Here is a 23792-nt window from a genome sequence, read left to right on the forward strand (position 1 = left end):
TTCTATTCCTTGCAATTTCACTTTCAAAAAAAAAAAAAAAAAAAGGATCTGCTGGATCCACCAATCTATCTTTTATAATAAATCCTACATTTTTTACTAGTGCAATTGCTACCCCTTTTGCACATTTAACTGGTGAGTGCGCATAATACTACATTGGATATTATTTAGCTTAACATTTGTATCCTGCAATAGATGCATCTCTTGCAAAAACACTACATTAATGGAACGTTGAAGAATTTCCCTGAGGATATTTTGCCTTTTAGTCAGAGTGTACAGACCTTTCACATTATATGTCATTAAATTACTCACATTCATTCCTACTACTAACTCTCTCCTCTGTCCGTATAACAACTTAAAGGAGCGCGTATGTGTAAAGTTTGGAACAAGAAAATATCTTCAGAGTGACCTTTACCACCCATCCTCCATCCCCCCAGTTACCCCTCCCCAACTTCCCTCACTCACCCCCCCCCCCCTATTTTTAAAACCCTTTGGCCCATATTCTAGCCCTGGAATCTGGTGTGGTTTAATCCCACTATCGGTCCCCCTCCCATTATGACCATATAAGATATACTTCTTTACATACAATACATTTTTATTATCATTTTTACCAGGAGACAACACTAAAAAGGAGAAGGCTGGATAATCTACAAAGAGCATAATGCTGTACAAAGCTGAATGACAAACACTTACAGGAGGGCAATTTTAATTTTTAATCCTGCATTAGATTACCAGAAAAACCCATTCCTACCTGAAAAACTTTTGTAGTCCACTAAATCAAAAATTACAATGGCCACTGCTGACCAAGTCACAATAAGGGCAACAACAAGAAGCCATGCCGCTGGGGAGCTGAATGTTGTCTTGAGGTCCTGAGAAACTGATTTTGTCATCTTGATTGGTGGTTTGTGAATGGATCCATTTTTGCCATCTAAAACCGTGGTAGTGGTGGTGGATGTTCGACCTACATGACAAATCAACAGTGTTAGCAGCACAGAATGTGACTTGGACAAAGTACAATATTTGAAAAGAAAAATCAGAACCTAAAAATCAGTACACGCTTTGCAAGAACTCATGAAAGGTAATGTTATGTTACACTCGTAAAAAAACCCGCTGTGTTCTTTTCTAGTCTATTCCTGGAAAACCGTTCATTTCCATTACGCTACTCAATGAAGTTTATCCACTATACATACATCAGCCTGGTACTGCTAGCTGCAGAAAGCAGAGGTTCTCTTTTAGAGACAAAAAGGTTAATTTTCTAAGCTGTATGTTAACTGCATTTGCTACTTTTGTGAATAATAAAAACATTTGATTCATGAACATTAATATCATACAGTTATGGATTCTTTTTTGTATGAAATAGATATTTAACTACTTAAAGCCTTTTTTTCTTCTTAAAAAACCGACTTCTTTCTGTGTGAACAGGTAGAGTCAAGAAAGGTTTGTCACCAAGTTGGGAAATTAAATTCTGTATGATAGTCATGTTAACGTATAACTAAAGCAAAACGTTTTTTTTTAAGTTTTGGAAAGAGTGGTGAGATTTCATTTCTGCCTCTTCCCCATTAAAGAAATGCACCCTCTGTATTTGTCCTATTTACCTTTATAACAGAAAATGAAACGTTATAGTAAAAGAACAGCTTAAATGTTTGCCTGTCCCCAGATCAAGAATAGTGGGGAAATCTTCCAATGGGAACACTAGTTCTGGTGACAACCAGGGATTTTCTCACTTTGGAGGAATTTTCTCTCACTTCCTGTTTTGGTTATGAGACAGAACGTGAAGGGAAATCTCCACAATTGGGCACAAAAAAACTGACAGGTGTATAGCCCTCCCTTACTATATCCAAAGTGGAAAAAAAAATGTTGTTTTTCCCTGTGGCTTCATTGGGGAGAGACTTCCTCACGTCCTTTAGCACCTGCACAAGAAATGTTGTGTGTAGTTGTTATCAGGACAGGAAGGCACAGCAATAAAAACACTCAGATCTTTTAACTTTTACCCTCTCTACTTTATTTCTCCCTGTTGGATAGAATTCCAAATCCTGACAGAGGCTCTAGCCTTTCCCCACATTGAGGTCCTGTCTTGGTAATACCATGCAACAAATACTGCCTACTGTAATTGCATTTTCCACTCTAGGTAAAATAGCCAATATAATATTTTTACCCACATGAAGATTTTTCAGTTTATTATTATTTTATGCTCAGTAAAGTTATTATACATAGACTCCAAAGTCAGAAAATACTGCCTCAATGTGTATAGAGGTATCACTGGTGAATTATGAAGGGAAATACCAGGATTCTGATAGATGTAAACTAAGTCCTGCCTTAGTTGGTGTAATTAGTGGATCACATCTGTTATAACCATGACAAAAATTAAAAAAACTGTACTATTTCTTTACAGAAATGTCTTCAGGTTGTCACCTTGCAATGAACTATCCTTTTAAATTTTTTTGACAGTTTTAGAAACACAGATGCAGAATGAAATGTAAAAGGTAATTTTTGAATGCAAAACTACAAAATGACTACTATACAAATTATACATATCATATCTTTCTTTAAGTAAAATAGAGTTTTCCATTAATAATCAAAACCAGTGGCACAGGTAATAAAATTCCATGAGAGGAGCACATAAATTTAGCAACATCAAATGTACATTGTAAATAAATCAATATGAATCTATGAAAGGAACAGACAAGGAACAAATCCCAGTTTCTTTTATCATACGAGTGTCCATAATTTTATTGACATAAGGCAGATCTCAATTAAAATTAAGCGTTCATATCTTGTATAACATATAGCACATCACACTGGTAAAACTGTACCTAATTACTGTCAAGAAAAGTAGGTGATGGCTTATTGTCTAATGTTGAACCATTGACATGTACTATAGGAAATCAAATTTAAATGCCTTTTACTGATATTGCTAGTATGACCCTTATTAATCTTTTTCCACCTACAGTAAATGTCGAGTCATTAGTTAGTAAAAAATAAAGACTACAGCATTATTAAAGTTGTCATGCTTTCTTAGTAATTAATGACCACTGTTCAAAGAAATCAATTCTTTGTGATAAAAAGATAATTCAGCTCACTGACAATATTTTATTGGCTAAAGTAAGTGGTTTCTTTTCACATTTTGAAATGAAAATACAGCTGATAGAACTGAGGATAAATGAAGCACCTAATACCAGTCAATCTTTAGCTACCTTTAACTGGTAATATCTAGTGTATACTAATTTCTGAAAGGAGAGCACCCTTTACCCTCCATAAAGCAACAATATTATTTAATAGATAACCTTTACTGGAACAATGATTTCCATTCTGATTGTTAAAAGAAAGAAGGGCAGGCATGTTACATACATGCCACTAGTATGTGTTTTTTCTTCAACTGTAAATCGGGTTGCACAATATTTAATCAATCACATTAAGAAGTATCAGCTAAATGATACCCATAGCCTACTGCTTCTAAATGCATTTTCTATTGCATCTCTCCAACCATTGGAAGCCTAAACACTGTCCAGAAAAGCGTTCGAACCTAATGAAATTTTGACCGCAAACTTTGAGTCTATCGGACTCGAACTGGTAAATTCAAAAGTGCCCATTTTGAAGGCTTATATGCAAGTTAAATGGCAATAAAAAACATGTTTAAAGGGGCAGTCATTTTTCATTGCTTAATCACTTGCCTACTGAGCACTTTTACCCCCTTCCTGCCCAAACCAATTTTCAGCTTTCAGCGCTGTTGCGCTTTGAATGACGATTGAGTGGTCATGCAACACTGTACTCAAATGAACCTTTTTTTTCATTTTTTTTCACACAAATAGAGTTTTCTTTTGGTAGTATTTAATCACCTCTGGGAGTTTTATTTTTTTCTCTATAAATTAAAAAAGCTAAAATTTTGAATGATAAAAAATCTAAAATGTTTTCTTTGTTTCTATTATAACATTTTGCAAACAGATTTTTTTTCCTTCAGTGATGTGGGTTGATGAAGCTGCACTGATGGGCACTGATAAGTAGCACTGATGGGCACCGATAGGTAGCACTGATGGGCACTGATGGGACGGCATTGATGGGTACTGATAGGCTGCACTGATGAGGTGGCACTGGTGGGCATTGATAAAGAGGCACTGATGATGCTGCACTGATATGTGGCACTGACTGGAAGCAATGACTGGTGGCACTGATGGGCACAGATTGAAAAAAACAAAACAGTGTGCCCCCCCCTTAATCCATACTAGACCCTTTAGGTCTGGTAGGAAGGTTAGGAGGGACCCCACAGTATAAAATGTAAAAATAAAGTAAGTGGGGCTCCCTCTTAAAGCCCTACCAGACCCATTAGGCCTGGTAGGATTTCTAAGGGGAGCCCCACCTCCCAAAAATGGGGGGGGGAGTGCGTGGGGTTCTACCTAAAAGCTATACCAGGCCCTTTAGACCTGGTTGGACTTTTAAGGGGAGCCCCTACCCCTAAAAGTGGGGGGAGAAAGCATGGGGTCCACCCTAAATTTCTACCAGACCCTTGATCCGAGCACAGGCTTGGAAGAGCAAGAAAGGGACAAATAAGCACCCCCCCCTCCCTGTGCCTTACCAGGCCACGTGCCCTTGGCATGGGGACCTGTGGATATCTTTTTATATCCTCTCTCATCTTTACTAAGTTCCATTACCTTCTTACGCAGTTCTTTTCTGCTCTCCATGGCTTAGTATCTAGCCTGCTCAGTGCATCTACGTGAGCATTAAACCCATTGGCTATTTATACACAGACACTAATTGTGATTTCAAAAAGGAGCCAAACAACTATGTATATGATATTAAATGGCTTCATATGATCACTATTCTTAAATGTTTTTGATCATGATCAGTCATATTTTCAATATCAATGCCAAACTTCACAATTGCTGCCAGGGTATGCAAACTTTTGAGCACAACAGTATATATAATGTAATTGTAATATATAAGGGTTGGTCTTCAAATTGAGTGCTCTTCAGGGATTAATACCAATTCCTTCCACTGAACTGGGTGGAGGGATTTATGAAAACTGGATCAAACAGAATCTGGGGCAGCTATGAGTGGCAGCCAATCAGCTTCTATCTTTAGCTTGCTCAGTTAGGCTGTGAAAATAAAAGGTTGAAGCTGACTTGTTGCCATACACAGCTGTTGCAGATTCTAACTACTACAGTTTTCATAAATTCCCCTTAATGTTTTTAGAGCCTTTTGTCCATTTTTATTTACCCAAAACATCAAGGTAACACAGTGTTCTCCCCACACATGGGTTGCTTATCATAACAAAAAAAGTACGTATTTCCACCTCCTGGCTATTTTGTCACACATCTGTTTATTCTTCCTTAAAGTGATTGTTACTTAAAAAAAAAATGTACCTTTTACAAACATGTTATATTTACAGTACCTGCTCTGTGCAATGGTTTTACACAGAGCAGTCTTGATCCTCCTCTATTTGGGTCCTCCGCTGGAGTTCCTGGCACCTCCCCCCCACCAAAGTCCTCATAGCAAACTGCTTGCTCTGGGGACACTCATACGTGCTTGCTTCTGAGCTGGTTCTGTGTGTCTATAAGACATACAGATCATAATTTGGCCCCTCCCCCCACTCCCTCCTCACTGGTTGTGATTGACAGCAGTGGAAGACTCCTTTAATTGCTCATGCTGCTTTATCTGAGTCAATGAGGAAGGAAAGAGCCTTTGCTGTTGTGCATATCTCTGGATCAATATCAGGCTCAGGTAAGTAGGGGGGGGGGCTGCATGCAGAAGGGTAAAGAACCTACTGCCTTAACAGCCACTATAAGAAAAACCTGCCTCACTCTCAGCCTCCCCAAAAAACGGTTCCTTTGGTCACCAGATTGTACCTGTTGTCTGCTCACATACAGACTGCCACTTGCTTGGATCAGATACAACTGTCTGTTCAGACTTGGACTGCTGCTGTTACTTCACAGATTCCAACTATATATATATATATATATATAAAAAATTAAAGGAACACTTTGAAAACTCATCAGATCTCAATGGGGAAAAATATCATGCTGGATATCTATACTGATTTGGAGTGGGAAATGTGTTAGGAACGCAAGGATGCCCCATCATTTGATGGAGATAAAAAATTAGCAACCTATAGAGGACAGAATTCAAACCTTCCCCAAAATCAAAGTGAAAAAAATGACTCAGCAGGATGGTCCATTTTGCTGAAATTTCTTTGCAGCAACTCAAAATGGTACTCAGTAGTTTGTATGGCCTCCACGTGCTTGTATGCATGCCTGACAACGTTGGGGCATGCTCCTAATGAGACAACGGACGGTATCCTGGGGTATTTCCTCCCAGATCTGGACCAGGGCATCACTGAGCTCCTAGACCAGGGGTGGGCAAACTTTTTGACTTGAGGGCCGCAATGGGTTCATATATTGGACCCGGGGGCCGGACCAAGAGTAGATGAATGATGTGTATGTGTCATCCATAGTAAGTATAGTAATATTCCCCCATAGTAAGCATAGTAATTAATCCCCCATATAGTAATTCATCCCCCATAGTAATTTATCCCCCATAGTAATTCATCCCCCATAGTAATTCATCCCCCATATAGTAATTCATCCCCCATAGTAATTCATCCCCCATATAGTAATTCATCCCCCATATAGTAATTCATCCCCCATAGTAATTCATCCCCCCTATAGTAATTCATCCCCCATATAGTAAATTCATCCCCCATATAGTAATTCATCCCCCATATAGTAATTCATCCCCCATATAGTAATTCATCCCCCCTATATTAATTCATCCCCCATATAGTAATTCATCCCACCTATAGTAATTCATCCCCCCTATAGTAATTCATTCCCCATATTAATTCATCCCCCATATTAAGTCCCCAAGTCCCCCCTGTGTCAATTCACTTACCTTTGCTCCGCGCGTTCCTCTCGCCGTATTCCCGCGCTGTTCCGGTGTAGCATGAAAATCTGTCTCCTATGAGGATCTGTCCCCCTCGACGTATCTGCGCATGTGCCAGTTTCAGGCATTAGTAGCCGATCGGCGCAGATACGTCGAGGGGGACAGATTTTCATGCTACACCGGTCTTCACGGCGGACTGTGAGAGGAGCCTAGCTCCGCGGGCCGGATTAAAAGGTCCGCCGGGCCGTATACGGCCCGCGGGCCATAGTTTGCCCATTGCTGTCCTAGACAGTCTGAGGTGCAACCTGGCGGCATTGGATGGACCGAAACATGATATCCCAGAGTGTTCTATTGGATTTAGGTCAGGCGAGCGTGGGGGCCATTCAATGTTATCAATTCCTTCATCCTCCAGGAATTGCCTGCATACTCTTGCCACATGAGGCACGGCATTGTCGTGAACCAGGAGGAACGCCAGGACCCACTGCACCAGCATACGGTCTGAAAATGGGTCCAATTTTATCCTGTGTCAGAAAAGATGACCAGGGAAAATAAATGTGGCCTCCACCTGTAAAACCATTCCTGTTTTGGGGGTCATCTTAATGTTGCCCATCTAGTGCACCTATTTTGAATTTCATTAACACCAAAGCAACTGAAACTGATTAACAACCCCCTCTGCTACTTAACTGACCAGATCAATATCCCATGAGTTTAGTTGACTTGATGCTATACTCCGAATAAAAAGTGTTCCTTTAATTTTTTGAGCAGTGTATTTATATATACAGGGGTTAGACAAAAATATTATATGATTGACAGGTGTGAAAGTGATGATGTTTCACATTGAAAGCAGAAGTACTGTAACATTTGCTCTGACATTACTTCATATTACTATCAGCACTATCAGAATGTTACATCACTTCCGACTTCAAAGCAAAACATGTCATCACTTTCACACCTGCAAACCGTGTAGTATTTCCATTTTTTGTCCAACTCCTGTATATATTTTTTATGGAATATATGAGGACGATGATACACTATGTCACATGTCACAATAAAACGTAGTGTCGTGCAGTTTTGACTCATTTTTCTGAGAATCGCTAATGATCAGTTGCTTGAGAGAAATTGAGTCAAAGCTTTTTTTTTTCTATAGTATGAAGAAGAATGTGTGCATCATTATGATTTTCAACAATACTACTTCTAAAGAACACAACTACACAAGTAATAGGACCAACTTTTAATTTGGAAACCTGGCATTTACAGAATAATAGACAATGTGCAAAAAGTAAACTGAAGTTGAAAGGATATGGCCAAGACATTTCTGTACATTTTACGCAAAAGTAAATCCTATTTTTAAACCCAGCAGCTTGAAGACTGGAACTGCTTTGAGAAGTTGACATTCCATGGGACAAAAGACAGATGGTGGGTTATATTTATCAAATGTTAGGTTGTGTTTGAGGCAGTTCTTTTTGAACACAGCATTCTGCTTTGTGTAGCTGTTTATTAAAAGGACCTAAGTAAAAGTTCACAGATTATCCAGTATCTTTTCTGCTGTTAGACTGAACAGGGAATAATAAAGTCTGTTTGCAGTACATATTTTTGACAAAAAAAAAAAAAGATATTTTGCAGAATAGGCCAATATGACGTACAGTATTTTAGAAATATTTTGCATTATCATGCCAGAAATGTACAATTTCTAATATGCACTTCCCACTGGGGTACACGCAGGAATTAATTTTAGCCAAATGGATATAAAGCAGCTACACTGCCACATGCTCCACAAATTTAATATCTTCAAATCTTATGTCTATTCTTGAAAATTATATAGATGTTATACTTTGTAAGTCATCTTTCTTAATAGCAACTGACATTTTACAGAATAACTACAGATGTTTTACTTTTTTCAACAAAGCATTTCCATTCCATTTATGGTCCTTGAGTTTAATTCTACCTAAGCTTAAAACAATTAAATGGGTTTAAAAAGACAGCTGTTTTGCGGTATGAAACAACCAACAATAGTAACAGGGATGAAAATTAATTCCATCATTTTGTTGTTGTAGACCAAGGATCTTAACCATGGGTGGCAGATTGGTGCGAATGCCTTATTTTTCCATGTGATTCATTTTTCAATAGAAAACTGGTGAAAAATGTTAGTTGTAGATGGACATGTACCCATCAAGGGTGTACAAAAAATGGCCACTGCCCCAGTATATAGCTGGCCTACACAGCAAGGAGCACATGGAAGGGTGACACATGACAAACAACAAAAAAGAAACATTTCCAGCTCAACTTACCAACTATCTTGCAAATAAACTGAATTAAACTGTCTAACAGTATGCATTAAAAACAGGGGTTTAGTTAGCACACATTTGCAAATACATGCATAGGCTACAGAGCCTCGTCACAGCACCCCAGTATTCTGTAGTTCCTAACTCTCCAATTTTAAGAGCCCCCATAGTAGAGGCACATGTATTTACTGGATAGACCAAGCGCAGGTGGACCTGAGAGAGCCCATTCCTCCTTAACCACCTTCCGTCCAGCCGTTGGATATAAACGGCCGGACAGTGGCAGTGCAGGGGCGGGCCTCTCTGCCCCCTGCTTATGCGAGCTCCCTGGGAGCGCGCAGCACTGCAATACAGTGCCCACCGTGTCCTCCAGACACAGTGGAACACCGATTGTTGTACGGGACCTCTGTGCGAGGTCCTGATCATATGATCACTGATCACATGCAGAGTAGTAAGCAAGATGTCACTTCTGACATCATTGCTTACTATGTGTGAAATCTGTGAATGATCACAGAGGTCACATGGTACAAGGTTATTCACAACAGCCTTGTACCATGTGACAAGCTGTGCCCACTCACAGCTCACACAGTATTTCTCAATGGCTGCAAGAATGCAGCCAGAGAGAAGGAGAAATTATTGCTTTTATAGCCTTTATGGGTGTTAAAAAAAAAAAAAAAAAAACTTCATTACCCCCCACAAGTAGTACAATGTCACCATGGTGACACTGTACTACTAGGGTGACAGTATGTAAATAAAAACATAAATAATAATATAAAAAATTAAAATATAAATGTAAGAATAAATTTTTAAAAATTATAATTTTTGGTTAAACTAATTTGGGTTATTTTTTTTTACTAAACATATAACTAAATACATTTTTGTCAAAATTTATGATGAAATATTATTTATTTGCAAAATTTTATAAGAAAAACTTTTCAAACTTTTTGGACTTTATTTACATAGCAAAAAAAATGAAAAATCTCAGTGGTGAATTAATACCACCAAAATAAAGCTTTATCTGTCTCAAAAAAAAATTCTAAAAAATTCATATGGGTGTCATGCATGACTGCGCAATTGTCGTTCAAAGTGTGATAGTGCTAAAAGCTGAAAATTGGCCTGGACAGGAAGGGGGTAAAAGTGTCCGGACTTGAAGTGGTTAAAGGTACAGGAGTGCACTGGACACCCAGCATGTAGCACAATGGCAGCTGAGGTGTCCAGCGCACCCCCTCAACCAACAATTCAACAGTACAACAGATTAATTTGGTTTATTTGCAAGCTGGCTGGCAAGTTAAAGCTTGGAACCCATCAAGGGTGAACCTTTGAAGCTTGTGATAGTATCATCACTACAGTGTTACCTTTTTTGTGGGAATCAGGGAAATATCACGTTTCTCCTGCAGCTACAGTAATTGAAAGTGATCTCTTCACACAGATTCCTCTTGAGTCATTATCTTTTATGATTAAAACAGACAACTATTGCTGAAATGTAGAGCACACACACACACACACACACACACACATTCTAGCAGTAAACATTTGAGATTATTTATAAAAAATAAAGAAAAAAAGATCTTTGAGAAAGCAGGGAGTTTGCCTACAATGATCAGATCACTATGGGCAGCTTCTCCAATTTCTTGGCCAACTTCTTTTTCACCTGATGGATAGGGATGGCAAACACTAAAAAGAGATCTTTAAAAAAAAAAATGAAGAGTTCAGTGCATTTTGGAAGTGCCATGTTTAGAGCCCATCTCTGGGTAAAACATCTCTGGTCTGAAAAGCAGGGGGTTGGGAGATGAAGCTACATCAGTAAGAAGAGCTCTGATAGCTGAATGGAAAGGCCCCTTTCCTCTTCACACAGCACACAGGAAGAGAGCTGAAGCTGTCAATCATAGGCTGTGCCCCCCCCCCACATCACCTTTTATCACTTGGTGTCAAGAAAACACGTTAGAAGTTTATGCTTATAGCAGAGGAATGAAGCAGCAGACAGAAATTACACTTAGTGCTCTTGATTGAGAAAAGCACACACTATAGAGGGATATGCTTTGTTCATATGAGGTTTGCAACCACTTTAACACTGTAAGTCTACCCTGCTTTCTTTATATTATGGTTGGACTAGCAGACTATGATGAGGAGGAGCTCAGGTGCCATTTAGCAGCTCAGTGTGTCACTGTAAATAATGACAAACACACCTGAAATCTAACCTCCTTATAGCTATCATATTCAAAAAAATAGAACCTAATAGTATAGAGACTGGGTTTATTTCATATAAAAGAGAAGGACTAGCATCTCCCTTCTAAAACAGCATGCATAACTGCAAAAGAAAAAAATATGTTTTAAAAAGTGTAGGTTTACTGCAATGTCTTTGCTTTCTTTTTTTCCACTTCAGCGCCACACTACATATATACACACGTGATTTTGCAGTTCTGGGTCGGGTAACAACACAGATCTCTCCCCTGTCCGCTCCTGCACATTGCTTTGTATGGCTCTGCATAATATACAAAGCAGTTTGCTTACAGTGGAAAGCACTCACACAGCACACTGTAAAACAGCACACAGTTAACCCTTTGATTGCCCCACATGTTAACCCCTTCCTGCCCTGTGCCATTAGTACAGTGTCAATGCTTTTTATTAGCACTAATCACTGTATTGGTGTCATTGGGATGTCAGTGACACCAAGTGAGTTCCCCCCAGTGTCAGAATGCCCATCGCAGTCCTGCTATAAGTCGCTGATTGCCACCATTACAAGTAAAAAAAAATAATTCCAGTATATATACCGCCATTTGAAACTCTATAACTTTCACGTAAACAAATTAATTCACACATTGGGATTTTTTTTTTTTAGCAAAGAAGTGTAGCAGAATACATTTTGGCCTAAATTTATGATGAAATTTTATTTTTTATTTTTTTTTCTGGATATGTTGAATAGCAAATAGTCAAAAATATAGTTTTTTTCTCAAAATTGACACTTTTTTGTGTATAGCGCAAAAAATAAAAAAACACAGAGGTGATCAAATACCACTGAAAGAAAGCTCTATTTGTGGGGAAAAAAAGACGTAAATTTCATTTGGGAGCAGCATTGCATGACCGCGCAATTGTCAGTTAAATAATGCAGTGCTGTATCACAAAAAAATTACCTGGTCTGGAAGGGGGTTAAATCCCCAGGAGGGCAAGTGGTTAATAAAATGTTTGTAAATCTAAGCAAGAAATGGCTTTTATGTGGTCTCTTTTGGTCTGTTAAACATACCATTGGCATAATTTTGTTTTATCTGTTTGATAAATTAAAAAAAAAAATTACAGGTAATGCTGCCAAAAATGTTGTGAGCTGATAACTTCCAGTGCCCTCTTCCTGTGCTGCCTGTTATCAAATACTTCTTACATATCTCTACAGAAAAACAGAATCATGCCCCTTTATGTTATAAAGACTAAAGCTGGCCATAGACAGATCGAAATTTGGCTGGCAAGAACTGGCAAAATTTCAATTTATCTATGGGCAGGCTGGTTGTACCAAAGTTGTTCTATGGATTAACTTCAGTACAACCAACCTTTCTGGGTTTTTTTGCCTGGCCACTGCTGATGATTATAGCCAACAGCAGTGATCATTGTATTCTGCAGGTGAGGAAACCTTCCTGCGCTTCCCTCTGGCAGAATACAATAGTGCTGCAGGAGGGATTCCCCCATCAACATTGAATGAGTTGATGAGGGAATTGGGCAATTTTCTTTCCTTCAACATGTAGTTGAAGGAAAAATAAAAAATTGTGTAATGTATGGCCTGCCTAAAAGAGGATCAGGGTGCCGTAGTCTTGTCTTTTTTCTGTTGTCCTGATATGGAAATATGAGCTTTGCCATCCTTGAACTGGAAGTGAGCTACTGGCAGGATCACTAGGTGAAAAGAAAGGCCAAAAAGAAAATTTATATATTCATGGTATTTAAAGATTGGTAAGCTACAATATTTTTACTAATGAGATAAATTAAATAACTCTCCACATTTAGCTGCACAGTTAATGAATCCCTATATAAAAGTATTGTAGGCTTATGATTACTAAAATATTAATTATCAAGTGCAGGAACTAAAGTCTAAACAGTAATATTAATTATGATATCACTATATTGGTATTGCCAAGTAAGCAAACCATCTATATTACGCAGCCACGAATGGGAAGAAAAAATGCGCCATTGACCAGAATTAGATTTGATATTTTTATGCATTGTGCCAGCTTTACAGACAACAAAATGCTTGGTTAATAAATAAGAAATGCAGCCCAAATAATGAGACTTTTCAGAAATACATAACTTTATTTACAAAAACTGTTGCCTCATTGCCATGTAGACTCCTTGCCAAGACTGTGTAATGAAAATGTTTTACAGTTCAATCTTTTTGCCTAATTGCTTCTTATTTTGTCACAATACTCCTCCATGTCGGCATCTATTTTAGTGTGGTTGAGAATCTTGCCTTTTGAATCCATAATGAAACCAAAGTACTGTACTGTGAGACAGATTTATGGGCCGGGTGTTAACATGAACAGCTGTGATAGCAAAATGCTGAACTGCTAACAGTCAGCCAAAAGGGAGAACTGAAATGCCTTTGAAAAAATAAATTGACAAGAGAAGATAGGGGGTGACAATATATAAAATAGCAAAAAGATTTAAGAGTTGGTTTTATGGAGTGTTTAGCAGATCAGGATTTTTTTAAGCCCATGTAAACATTTAATTGTATTTCATGGTTTCTACTCAGACATCTGCACTAGTTTACAAATAATGTGTAAGATGATCAGTAGCTCCATGCTTCCGCAAAAGCGTGGAAAATACAACATTAACAGCATTTTACTGCAACATTGTACTCTGCACAAATGACTTATGTGATTCTATATTAGATGCCTAAAAGCATATACACCCCTTTCACACAAATCTGATCTTTCAACCCAGGATAGGAAAATAATCATATTTTATATATCTTTAAAAATATATGGCAGTAAATTCTGAACTTTTTGCATTTAAAGGTGAAGTCATATCTAAAAACATAGTTGAACTATGAAGATGTGGATTTGTTTACTTGACAGCAGATTTGTAGTTATGTGCAGCCACTGTTGTGACACCCCAGGCTGTCAGCACATCCTTGTCCTGCATCCATCTGAAACCTCATTGCATACGATACTGAATAATAAAATGGTCTAGAGCCTTTTCCAGGCTGCGATTTGACAAATAAGTACCAGCAGCATTTCAAAAAAGAAATTCTGTACTGTTAGATGGGCAGGGAGGAGTCTCCTTGGCTTTTAAGCCCTGTACACATGATCAGAAATCGTATGAAAAATGCAGCTTTCAAAGCGATCGTACGTTAATCTGATCATTAATACACAGCAAACATCCAAAATTACTTGGAGACCAGCACGAAAATTTTTGGTGTACTATACCAGAATGATTTGTTTCACCAGTAATTTTCATCTGAAAATACAATACAAATACATCACAATCAGGGGTGGACTGACAACTCATGGGGCCCCCGGGCAATAGGGGATCATGGGGCCCCTGTGTCCTTGCCCAAAGTCAAAAAAGCCTATGAAAAAGGTACCTCTCATGGGGCCCCCTACTGACTCCGGGCCCTCGGGCAGTTCCCGAGTTTCCATATGGTCAGTCCGCCCCTGATCACAATACATTACAGCACTTCCAAATTTGTATTCTTTTGTACAACAATTTTCATAACTTTAGTAACCTCTTCACTTTCAATAAGACTAGCCTGCAAAAAAAAAAAAAAAACCCAGACAATTATTCGTCCGATATTCTCAACATGTGTGCAGGATTTTATTGGTGTCCCTTCCTCACCCAGTGTAAGCACTGCTGTACAGAGGATTATATGAAATACATATTCACAGTCAAAGTAAACTTTGCTAAGATTCTGTAGCTGCTGATATAATTTTCTGAATGACCTCAAATATGATCCTAATAAAATATAAAGACATTTGTTTCAAATTTTCATAATCGTAACACTCTTGTAGTGCTCCAAGGGGAAGGCTGCATAACACAGAGCCATCTGAAGACAAGTGACAATCACAGTCAGAATCACTGTAAAATACATTACCCGTCTACCCTGATTGCAAGCATGAAAAATTGAACTAAAAGGATTCTGATTTTAGCGCAGCTGCAATGTTTCCTGGATTAATAGCATGTTTACTAATGTTACTTGTTTGCAATTGACTTATAAGGGCTGCTTGACACTATCATCACATTGGGTTTTTTTTAGTTAGTCACATTTTGTTTGCGAAGTGATGTTGGGATGTGCAGAGGCGTCCCTAGGGTTGGTGTCACCCGGTGCAGTAACACGTGGAAGAGAGGAAGGAGCGTTGCCGGTTTAGTGGTAAAATTAGTTAGGTTGAACCTATACGGGGTTAACTGATCAGCTTCAGTGGTTTGCAGCCTGTAAGGGGTTAACTGTGGCAACTCTGTCCTAAAGTCAGAGATCGGCGATTGGCGTCTTCGGCTGGAAACCGGCACATGCGCAATTGCAATTGCTTCAGGGGATAAATATCTTCACGTTTCCGGGATACTCATTTTACCGCTACACCGGGGGCAGCTGTGACTGTGCCGGGAAGCCGGGATCACCTCAATAATTGGCCAGGACCTTCACAGAGCCCAGAAGCTCTGCTGGCATCCTGCTCCTGCACCCTCTGTGATGGTGTCACCCGGTGTGGCCCTCACCCGCTAGGGATGTGGGGGTTTTCACAGCAGTCCGCTGCACTAAATGAAAGTACTGCATGCAGTCCTTTTTTCAGCGTACACCAACAGTGGCGTGAAATTACACCATAGGAAACAATGAAAATTGCCTTGTCTTTACATTGGGACTGTGCTATGAAAAGCTGTCTAGCACAACCCAATGAAAATGGTGTTAATGGGCCCTGAGTATTCAGGAGACCTTTTTTAATAAAAGATATGTGCATTGGCTGCAGAATTTATAGTGTAAGCAAGTCACCTGCTCACAAAATATGGCATGTGTTAGAAATGTACGGATGTGCACGCAGAGAATTTACTATGAAGCATTGTTTGCTATGGAATGTGCACTTTAAAGGTCCAAATGTCCAACTAAGCTTTGATAAAATATAAAAAAAACTGTGCTGCACTCCACTTGAAGCTTTAAATATATATGCAAATATACAAAAATACAAAAAGTCTTCCTACACAAATATATCCAAGTGTCTGTATCACATTCATGATTCTCTGCAATCAATGTGGTATAACAAATCAATTGTTCCTCAGTTCTTGGTTATATTTGTGTTGGAAGACATTATATATTTTTGTATATTTGCATATATATTAATAGCTTCAAGTGGAGTGCAGCACAGCATTTTGATATTTTACATTAGTAACACATTTGTATGAGTAAGTGTATGGTGCAAGTGATCTGCTAATGTGCTTTGAAATTTGTAGTTTTCTCTATTAGCTCTAGCTGCTGGCAGCACAGTGGCTAAATGGTTAGCACTTCCACCTGGCAGCACTAGGGTCATTGGTTCAAATCCCAGCCACAGCACCACCTTCCTGGAGTTTGCATGTTCTCCCTGTGCTTGCGTGGGGTTTCCTCCCACACTCAAAAGACATGCTGGTAGGTTAATTGGATCCTGTCTAAATTGCCCCTAGTATGTGCATGTATGAATGTAAGTTAGGGACCTTAGATTGTACACCCCTTGAGGGTTAGGGACTGATGTGAATGTACAATATACAGTGGGTCAAAAAAGTATTTAGTCAGCCACCAATTGTGCAAGTTCTCCCACTTAAAAAGATGAGAGAGGTCTGTAATTGGCATCATAGGTAGACCTCAACTATGAGAGACAAAATGAGAAAAAAAATCCATTGGCTGATTTGGAAAGAATTTATTTGCAAATTATGGTGGAAAATAAGTATTTGGTCACCTACAAACAAGCAAGATTTCTGGCTCTCACAGACCTGTACCTTCTTCTTTAAGAGGCTCCTCTGTCCTGCACTCATTACCTGTATCAATGGCACCTGTTTGAACTTGTTATCAGTATAAAAGACACCTGTCCACAACCTCAAACAGTCACACTCCAAACTCCGCTATGGTGAAGACCAAAGAGCTGTCGAAGGACACCAGAAACAAAATTGTAGACCTGCACGAGGCTGGGAAGACTGAATCGGCAATAGGCAAGCAGCTTGGTGTGAACAAATCAACTGTGGAAGCAATAATTAGAAAATGGAAGACATACAAGACCACTGATAATCTCCCTCGATCTGGGGCTCCACGCAAGATCTCACCCCGAGGGGTCAAAATGATCACAAGAACGGTGAGCAAAAATCCCAGAACCACACGGGGGACCTAATGAATGACCTGCAGAGAGCTGGGACCAACGTAACAAAGGCTATCATCAGTAACACACTACGCCGCCAGGGACTCAGATCCTGCAGTGCCAGACGTGTCCCCCTGCTTAAGCCAGTACATGTCTGGGCCTGTCTGAAGTTTGCTAGAGAGCATTTGGATTATCCAGAAGAGGATTGGGAGAATGTCATATGGTCAGATGAAACCAAAATAGAACTGTTTGGTAGAAACACAACTCGTCGTGTTTGGAGGAGACAGAATGCTGAGTTGCATCCAAAGAACACCATACTTACTGTGAAGCATAGGGGTGGCAACATCATGCTTTGGGGCTGTTTCTCCGCAAAGGGATCAGGACGACTGATCCATGTACAGGACAGAATGAATGGGGCCATGTATCGTGAGATTTTGAGTGCAAACCTCCTTCCATCAGCAAGGGCATTGAAGATGAACCATTGCTGGGTCTTCCAACATGACAATGATCCCAAACATACCGCCCGGGCAAGAAAGGAGTGGCTTCATAAGAAGCATTTCAAGGTTCTGGAGTGGCCTAGCCAGTCTCCAGATCTCAACCCCATAGAAAACCTTTGGAGGGAGTTGAAAGTCCGTGTTGCCCAGCGACAGCCCCAAAACATCACTGCTCTAGAGGAGATCTGCATGGAAAAATGGGCCAACATACGAGCAACAGTGTGTGCCAACCTTGTGAAGACTTACAGGAAACGTTTGACCTCTGTCATTGCCAACAAAGGATATATAACAAAGTATTGAGATGAACTTTTGATATTGACCAAATACTTATATTCCACCATAATTTGCAAATAAATTCTTTCCAAATCAGCAAATGTGATTGTCTGGATTTTTTTTCTCATTTGTGTCTCTCATAGTTGAGGTCTACCTATGATGCCAATTACAGACCTCTCTCATCTTTTTAAGTGGGAGAACTTGCACAATTGGTGGCTGACTAAACACTTTTTTGCTCCACTGTATATGTAAAGTGCTGTGTAAACTGACAGCGCTGAGTACCTGAAATAAATAATTAAATAGTCTATCAAAGCGTTCTTAGTATTCATAAATGCACATACCATGTAGGAAAGCCATGTCAATTGTGCAAGTTTATGATTGAAGAAGACTGTAAAAAACCCTAATCAGTGAAATGTCTCAGTTAACTATACACAGAAGGGAATCAAACTGCACTTGTGCATATACAGTATTTGCACCCAAACGTCTGACCATTCATTGGTGCATAAGATTCCACATGATAGTGTTTGAATTGGAGACAGCAGGATTTAATAAAACATACAGGGGGAATTCATAAAGGGTGTTGTTGGCATTTCCCTCTGACAGCCTCATACTGGATATTCCTTTCTCACTGCACTCAATCCCTGGTCACTGTGCCCATCCCACTGACAAGCACAATTGCTGAGGAGTATTGTAGTGGGGTGGTAAGAGCCTGATAAGTAACTGAGAGGCTAATTCCCCATCAGGTCCACCTTGCTGTTGATTGACAACACACAGCAGTGGATGGATCCAGAGCTGCTATTCAATCAAATAGTGTTTTTTTAATCTGTCCACTGCTATCCACTGTTGATCAAAAGAAAGGTGGACCTGATGGGAAACTAGTCTTTTGGTTTCCAACCAGGCTTCAACTGCCCAGTGACTCAAGTAATTTTCCAAATATTTGCATGACCTAATTTGTGTAATGATATCACCAGTACATTTACTTTTGGCTGGGGAATGCCTGACTGACAGCTAAACAAGGGCAAGATTGAACCCTATCTGGAAAGCTGTCACATTCAACAGCATCCAAATACAGACAAGCCCCATTTTGAGCACTGGTGTATCAACAGAGCTGGTCTTCATTACTATCAGCTTTCCAATCTATGAACTGGAGGTATTTCTCCTTCACGTCCCCATCTTAGGACCATTTTGGGTCTATGCACACTGGCTTAAAGAAACTGGCTCTTGGCAGAAAAAAAAAAAAGCTAATTTTGAGCTTTTTTTTGTACTAGCGTTTAGCATTTTTTTCTGCCAGAAAACCTCAAAACTGCAAAACAAGGCATTTTTCTGCCTCTAAACGCGGAGTTTAAAATATGCCTCTCAACAACCTAATGTGCATGGACGCATAGGATAGAATTAGTTGCTTCTACACGCTAAACTCTAAACTGCTCTAGGAGCATCATTTTTTAAGTCAATGTGCATGGACACCTAATGTAAAAAAAACAAAAAAACAACACACAAACAAATTCCAGGGTATAGCAACCCTCTTAAAAATCCCACTAATGAAATCACCTGCTATATGGAAAGAGCTCCTACATTTTTAGTGATACTGTCAATCCAACGTTCCTGATTATTCAAAAAATACCTGGCTAGTCATGTCCTTAATGAAGAGGGACGTAAGTGTACGAATTCCTAAAAAAAATGAGCCAATGCAGTCAAAAATGTACATGCATCATGATACTATGGAATATGAGAAAATAAACTCTTGTTAATGCTCTACAGATTGGGAAAAAACCCTCTTTGAGATAGCACTAAAAATCATGTCCAATGGTATCTCTAAAAAGTAAGTATAAGTGTATCCCATTGCTAAAAGTATACTCTGAAGCCAAATGGGAGATCCCAAAATAATATAATGAATATTTCTGCTACAGCTGTGGAAGCTATTTACTCTCTTATTATGGCATTATGTAACCATTAATACCTTTTTAGTGGTATTATTGGACATGACTTCTTTATCCTAGATTGTAAGCTCCAAGGAGCAGGGCCCTCTAATCCCTCTTGTATTGAACTGTATTGTTACTGTACTGTCTCCCTCCATAATGTAAAGCGCTGAGAAAACTGTCGGCACTATACAAGTCCTGTATAATAATAATAATTGCCACTGTTATACAAATTTAAATGTTTTCAAACCTTTCATTTACATGACAATTTTAATTAATCTTCGTCCTGGCCAAAATAAAATAAAGGTATAAAAATCTGCTATGGATAACTGTTAAAGGATCACTGCAAAAGTGATATATTAGTTATTGGTAGTGTCTGGTAGCCTGTGTCCTTTTTGCAATGTTTTGGATACTCTAACAAAGTGGTCTGCCTGCCACAATTTCTGACTCTAGTCCAGTCCGTCTGGGGGTTTCAGATGTCCCCTTTGTGTTTCAGCATCTCCTAAGCAATCCTCACAATCAGGGGCGGACTGACCATTTGGAAATTTGGGCACTGCCCGAGGGCCCTGGGTCAGTAGGGGGCCCCATGAGATGCCCCTGGTACCTTTTTCATAGGCTTTTTTTAGTTTTGGCAAGGACACAGGGGCCCCATGATCCCCTATTGCCCGGGGGCCCCATGAGTTGTCAGTCCACCCCTGCTCACAATATAAAATAAATGAGGATCCAACAGGGAGAGGGAACAGCCATTATTTTAGCCACACCAGTTGTGCAGACTCAGAAACTCAAATGCAGAGATCTCATCTATAGAGTTCCTGAGAAATATATAAACAAAAAAAAAACTTAAATTTTGAGTGAACTGAACCTTTAAAAGTTAAATGTATTTGTTCATTGCTTTATTTTTGACAAGTCTACTGATACATAAAAAATAACTACATAACACAACGACTATTGTCTGGCACTGATTGTCAGTCAGAGCATGGATGAGATAGAGGATAATTTTACCTATACATATTTTTAATTGCAGTACATAAAACATAATGCCTTCTTTCCAAATTGACTTCAAACGTTGCATAAATCTGCAAGCAAGTCATTAATCTAAGGTATCATTTTTTTATACGCATACTTTGTCTTCAATAGGAAAAGCAATAAATAGTTAAAACTATTTTGTGATGGACCTAGTTACATTGGAAAATATGGTAATGGATATGTGCAAACATCTGTGCTGTATCACAACATGTCATTAATACAGCACTTGTAACATCTGCCACATTCAAGTTGGTGAACTAGTTTGATGACTTTAAACAATTTGTCATACAATTACAACTTTTAGCGCAAACAGTAGGCATCTGTTCACTGTCCAGTAGTCAATACCCTGTACACAAAGTTATGTCTAGCAAATTTCTACTTGTACGTGCACTGTGAGAGAAATCTGGAGGCTGCTGAATTCTCCTTCTGCAACAAATTGCAGTTGCATGCTTATCATGCTGGCCTAATGGCTTTAATACTTTATTTATTTATTTCAGGTACTTATATAGCGCCATCAATTTCCGCAGCGCTTTACATATATATTGTACATTCACATCAGTCCCTAAGCTTCAAGGGTTGTACAATCTAAGGTCCCTAACTCACATTCATACATACATATACTAGGGCCAATTTAAACAGGATCCAATTAACCTACCAGCATGTCTTTGGAGTGTGGGAGGAAACCGGAGTACCCGGAGGAAACCCATGCAGGCACAGGGAGAACATGCAAACTCCAGGCAGGAGGTGCTGTGGCTGGGATTTGAAGCAACGACCCTAGTACTGCCAGATACTAGTTTTGAGCCAGTACCTGAGAAAAGTTTGAAGCTAATAAAAGAATATAGGAACCCAGTAAGTAGTATTTTACGTTTGCAATGATATTTGAGTTCTTTAGTATACAAAACTGTGGAAACACTATACACAGACGTATTTCATAACTATTATGTATATTACAATTCAAGGGAATACTAGAAACCTTTGACCTGGGAAGTAAAACACAATCACCTAGCTTGTTCATGGCAGGGACAGATTTCTGTAGGCTAAAGAATGTGTACTTTTCAAAGTCATGGTGCCTTATTGATTGGTGAGTATGATGAAACATGGTGATCCTAAAGGACACGGTTTATGGCTATACAAATTTTCACATCTTTCAGCTTCCTTTGCAGCTCTTGGCATTTAGTCACAGAATATCTCAGAGCCACAAGGGAACCTGTTACTGGAAGTCTTACTTTGATCACAGGTTCTAATGAGGTAGATATATATTGCATAATGTCTGCCATATGGCATTGATTGCTGTTCTCACTATCTTGTTATCTTAATTGTGACATATCTGCACTCATAGCCACCAGCTTAAAGTGGTTCTAAAGGGCAGAAGGTTTTTTACCTTTATGCATTCAATGCATGAAGGTAAAACACCTTTGGGGTGCAGCTCCCCCCTCAGCCCCCCCAATACTTACCTGAGCCTAATCCCAGTCCAGCAATGTGAATGAGGTCTCTCCTAGGTTTCTCTCTCCTCAGTGCCATACCCAGCAGCGGGAGCCATTGGTTCCTGCTGCTCTCGATCACAGTCAGTAAGCCAATGAGGAGGGAGTAGGGGGCGGGTCTGAGCCATGCTCTGTGTGTGAATGGGCAATGTCCATTCACAGAGCGCAGCTTTGGAGCACGCCCGCTCAAGTGCCCACATAGCAAGATTGCTATTGGGGACACTCTGCAGGGGGGAAGAGGCAGGACCGCTGACAGGGGACCCAAAAAGAAGACGATCTGGGCTGCTCTGTGCAAGACCATTGCCCAGAGCAGTTAAGTATAACATGTTTGTTATTAAAAAAAAAAAACCTAACATTTAGAATCACTTTAACATACATTTGGTAATGCTGGCTCAGAGGGCAAATGCCCCCTGCCCTACAGCCAAGTTCTCCCCTGTTAGTATATGATATGCGAAAGTTGAACACAAAAACTAAGAAAACGTTTAAGTTGATAAAGCCATGGCTTTTCTTTACTTGAGGCTGCAAAAATGTCTCAGTTGGTACCATTTCAAAATCATCTTCTCTTTAGGTAACAGTCTACCCACATCTCCCATCTGGGAGCTGTGGGAAAGGGTTTGGTTTCAAAACCTATATGTGCACTAAACACTGCAGCATGGAAGCATATGAGGCATTATAATACTTTTCATACATCTGCCATGCATTGTTCCGCTATCATAATACCTGAGGTGTTATACCGCTCTCACCTTATAGCTGAAAACAACTTATTTTTCAACATAATAACATCTTTTACAAAAATGGGAAAATTGTTATAACAAAAGCATAGGATTTTACAGAAGTTGAAAAATATTTAGTACTAAGACCACAGCTGTGACTTTAGCTGAAGATAGTAATTCATTGCTGTAATTATATTTTGTGGTTGCAGGAGTCTCAGCAGCTTGCCATTGGAATAATGACACTTTTATCACAATTGTTTTGCAGTAGCAACAAGTCCTGCTTTCTAAAAAGCCCTCTCTGTGGATATGTCCAGACAGATTCCTTTGTATTATATTTTTGTTATTTACTACTGATAAATAGGCTGTGAAATTACTCTTTGCAAGGGAAATTTCTCCAGGGCTTAGTGAATGTAGTAAAACATCACTTTGCCAAAAATAACCAATCATGTTCACGT

General features: G+C 39.3%; 1 protein-coding gene across 50 annotated transcripts in view; it reads right to left on the bottom strand.

Moving 5' to 3' along the window:
- TRDN (triadin) overlaps positions 1–23792 on the bottom strand; it is a 974263-nt gene that overhangs the window by 892745 nt on the left and 57726 nt on the right. For all 50 annotated transcript variants that reach the window (XM_089686429.1, XM_089686384.1, XM_089686382.1 and 47 more), the window contains exon 2: positions 749–958. In XM_089686429.1, the coding sequence (XP_089542555.1) occupies positions 749–958 (210 nt within the window). The remainder of the gene's footprint in view (positions 1–748; positions 959–23792) is intronic.

Source organism: Staurois parvus, unplaced genomic scaffold (genome assembly GCF_062004578.1).
Source record: "Staurois parvus isolate SC_StPar_1 unplaced genomic scaffold, SC_StPar_1.0 ptg000397l, whole genome shotgun sequence".
NCBI lineage: Eukaryota > Metazoa > Chordata > Amphibia > Anura > Ranidae > Staurois > Staurois parvus.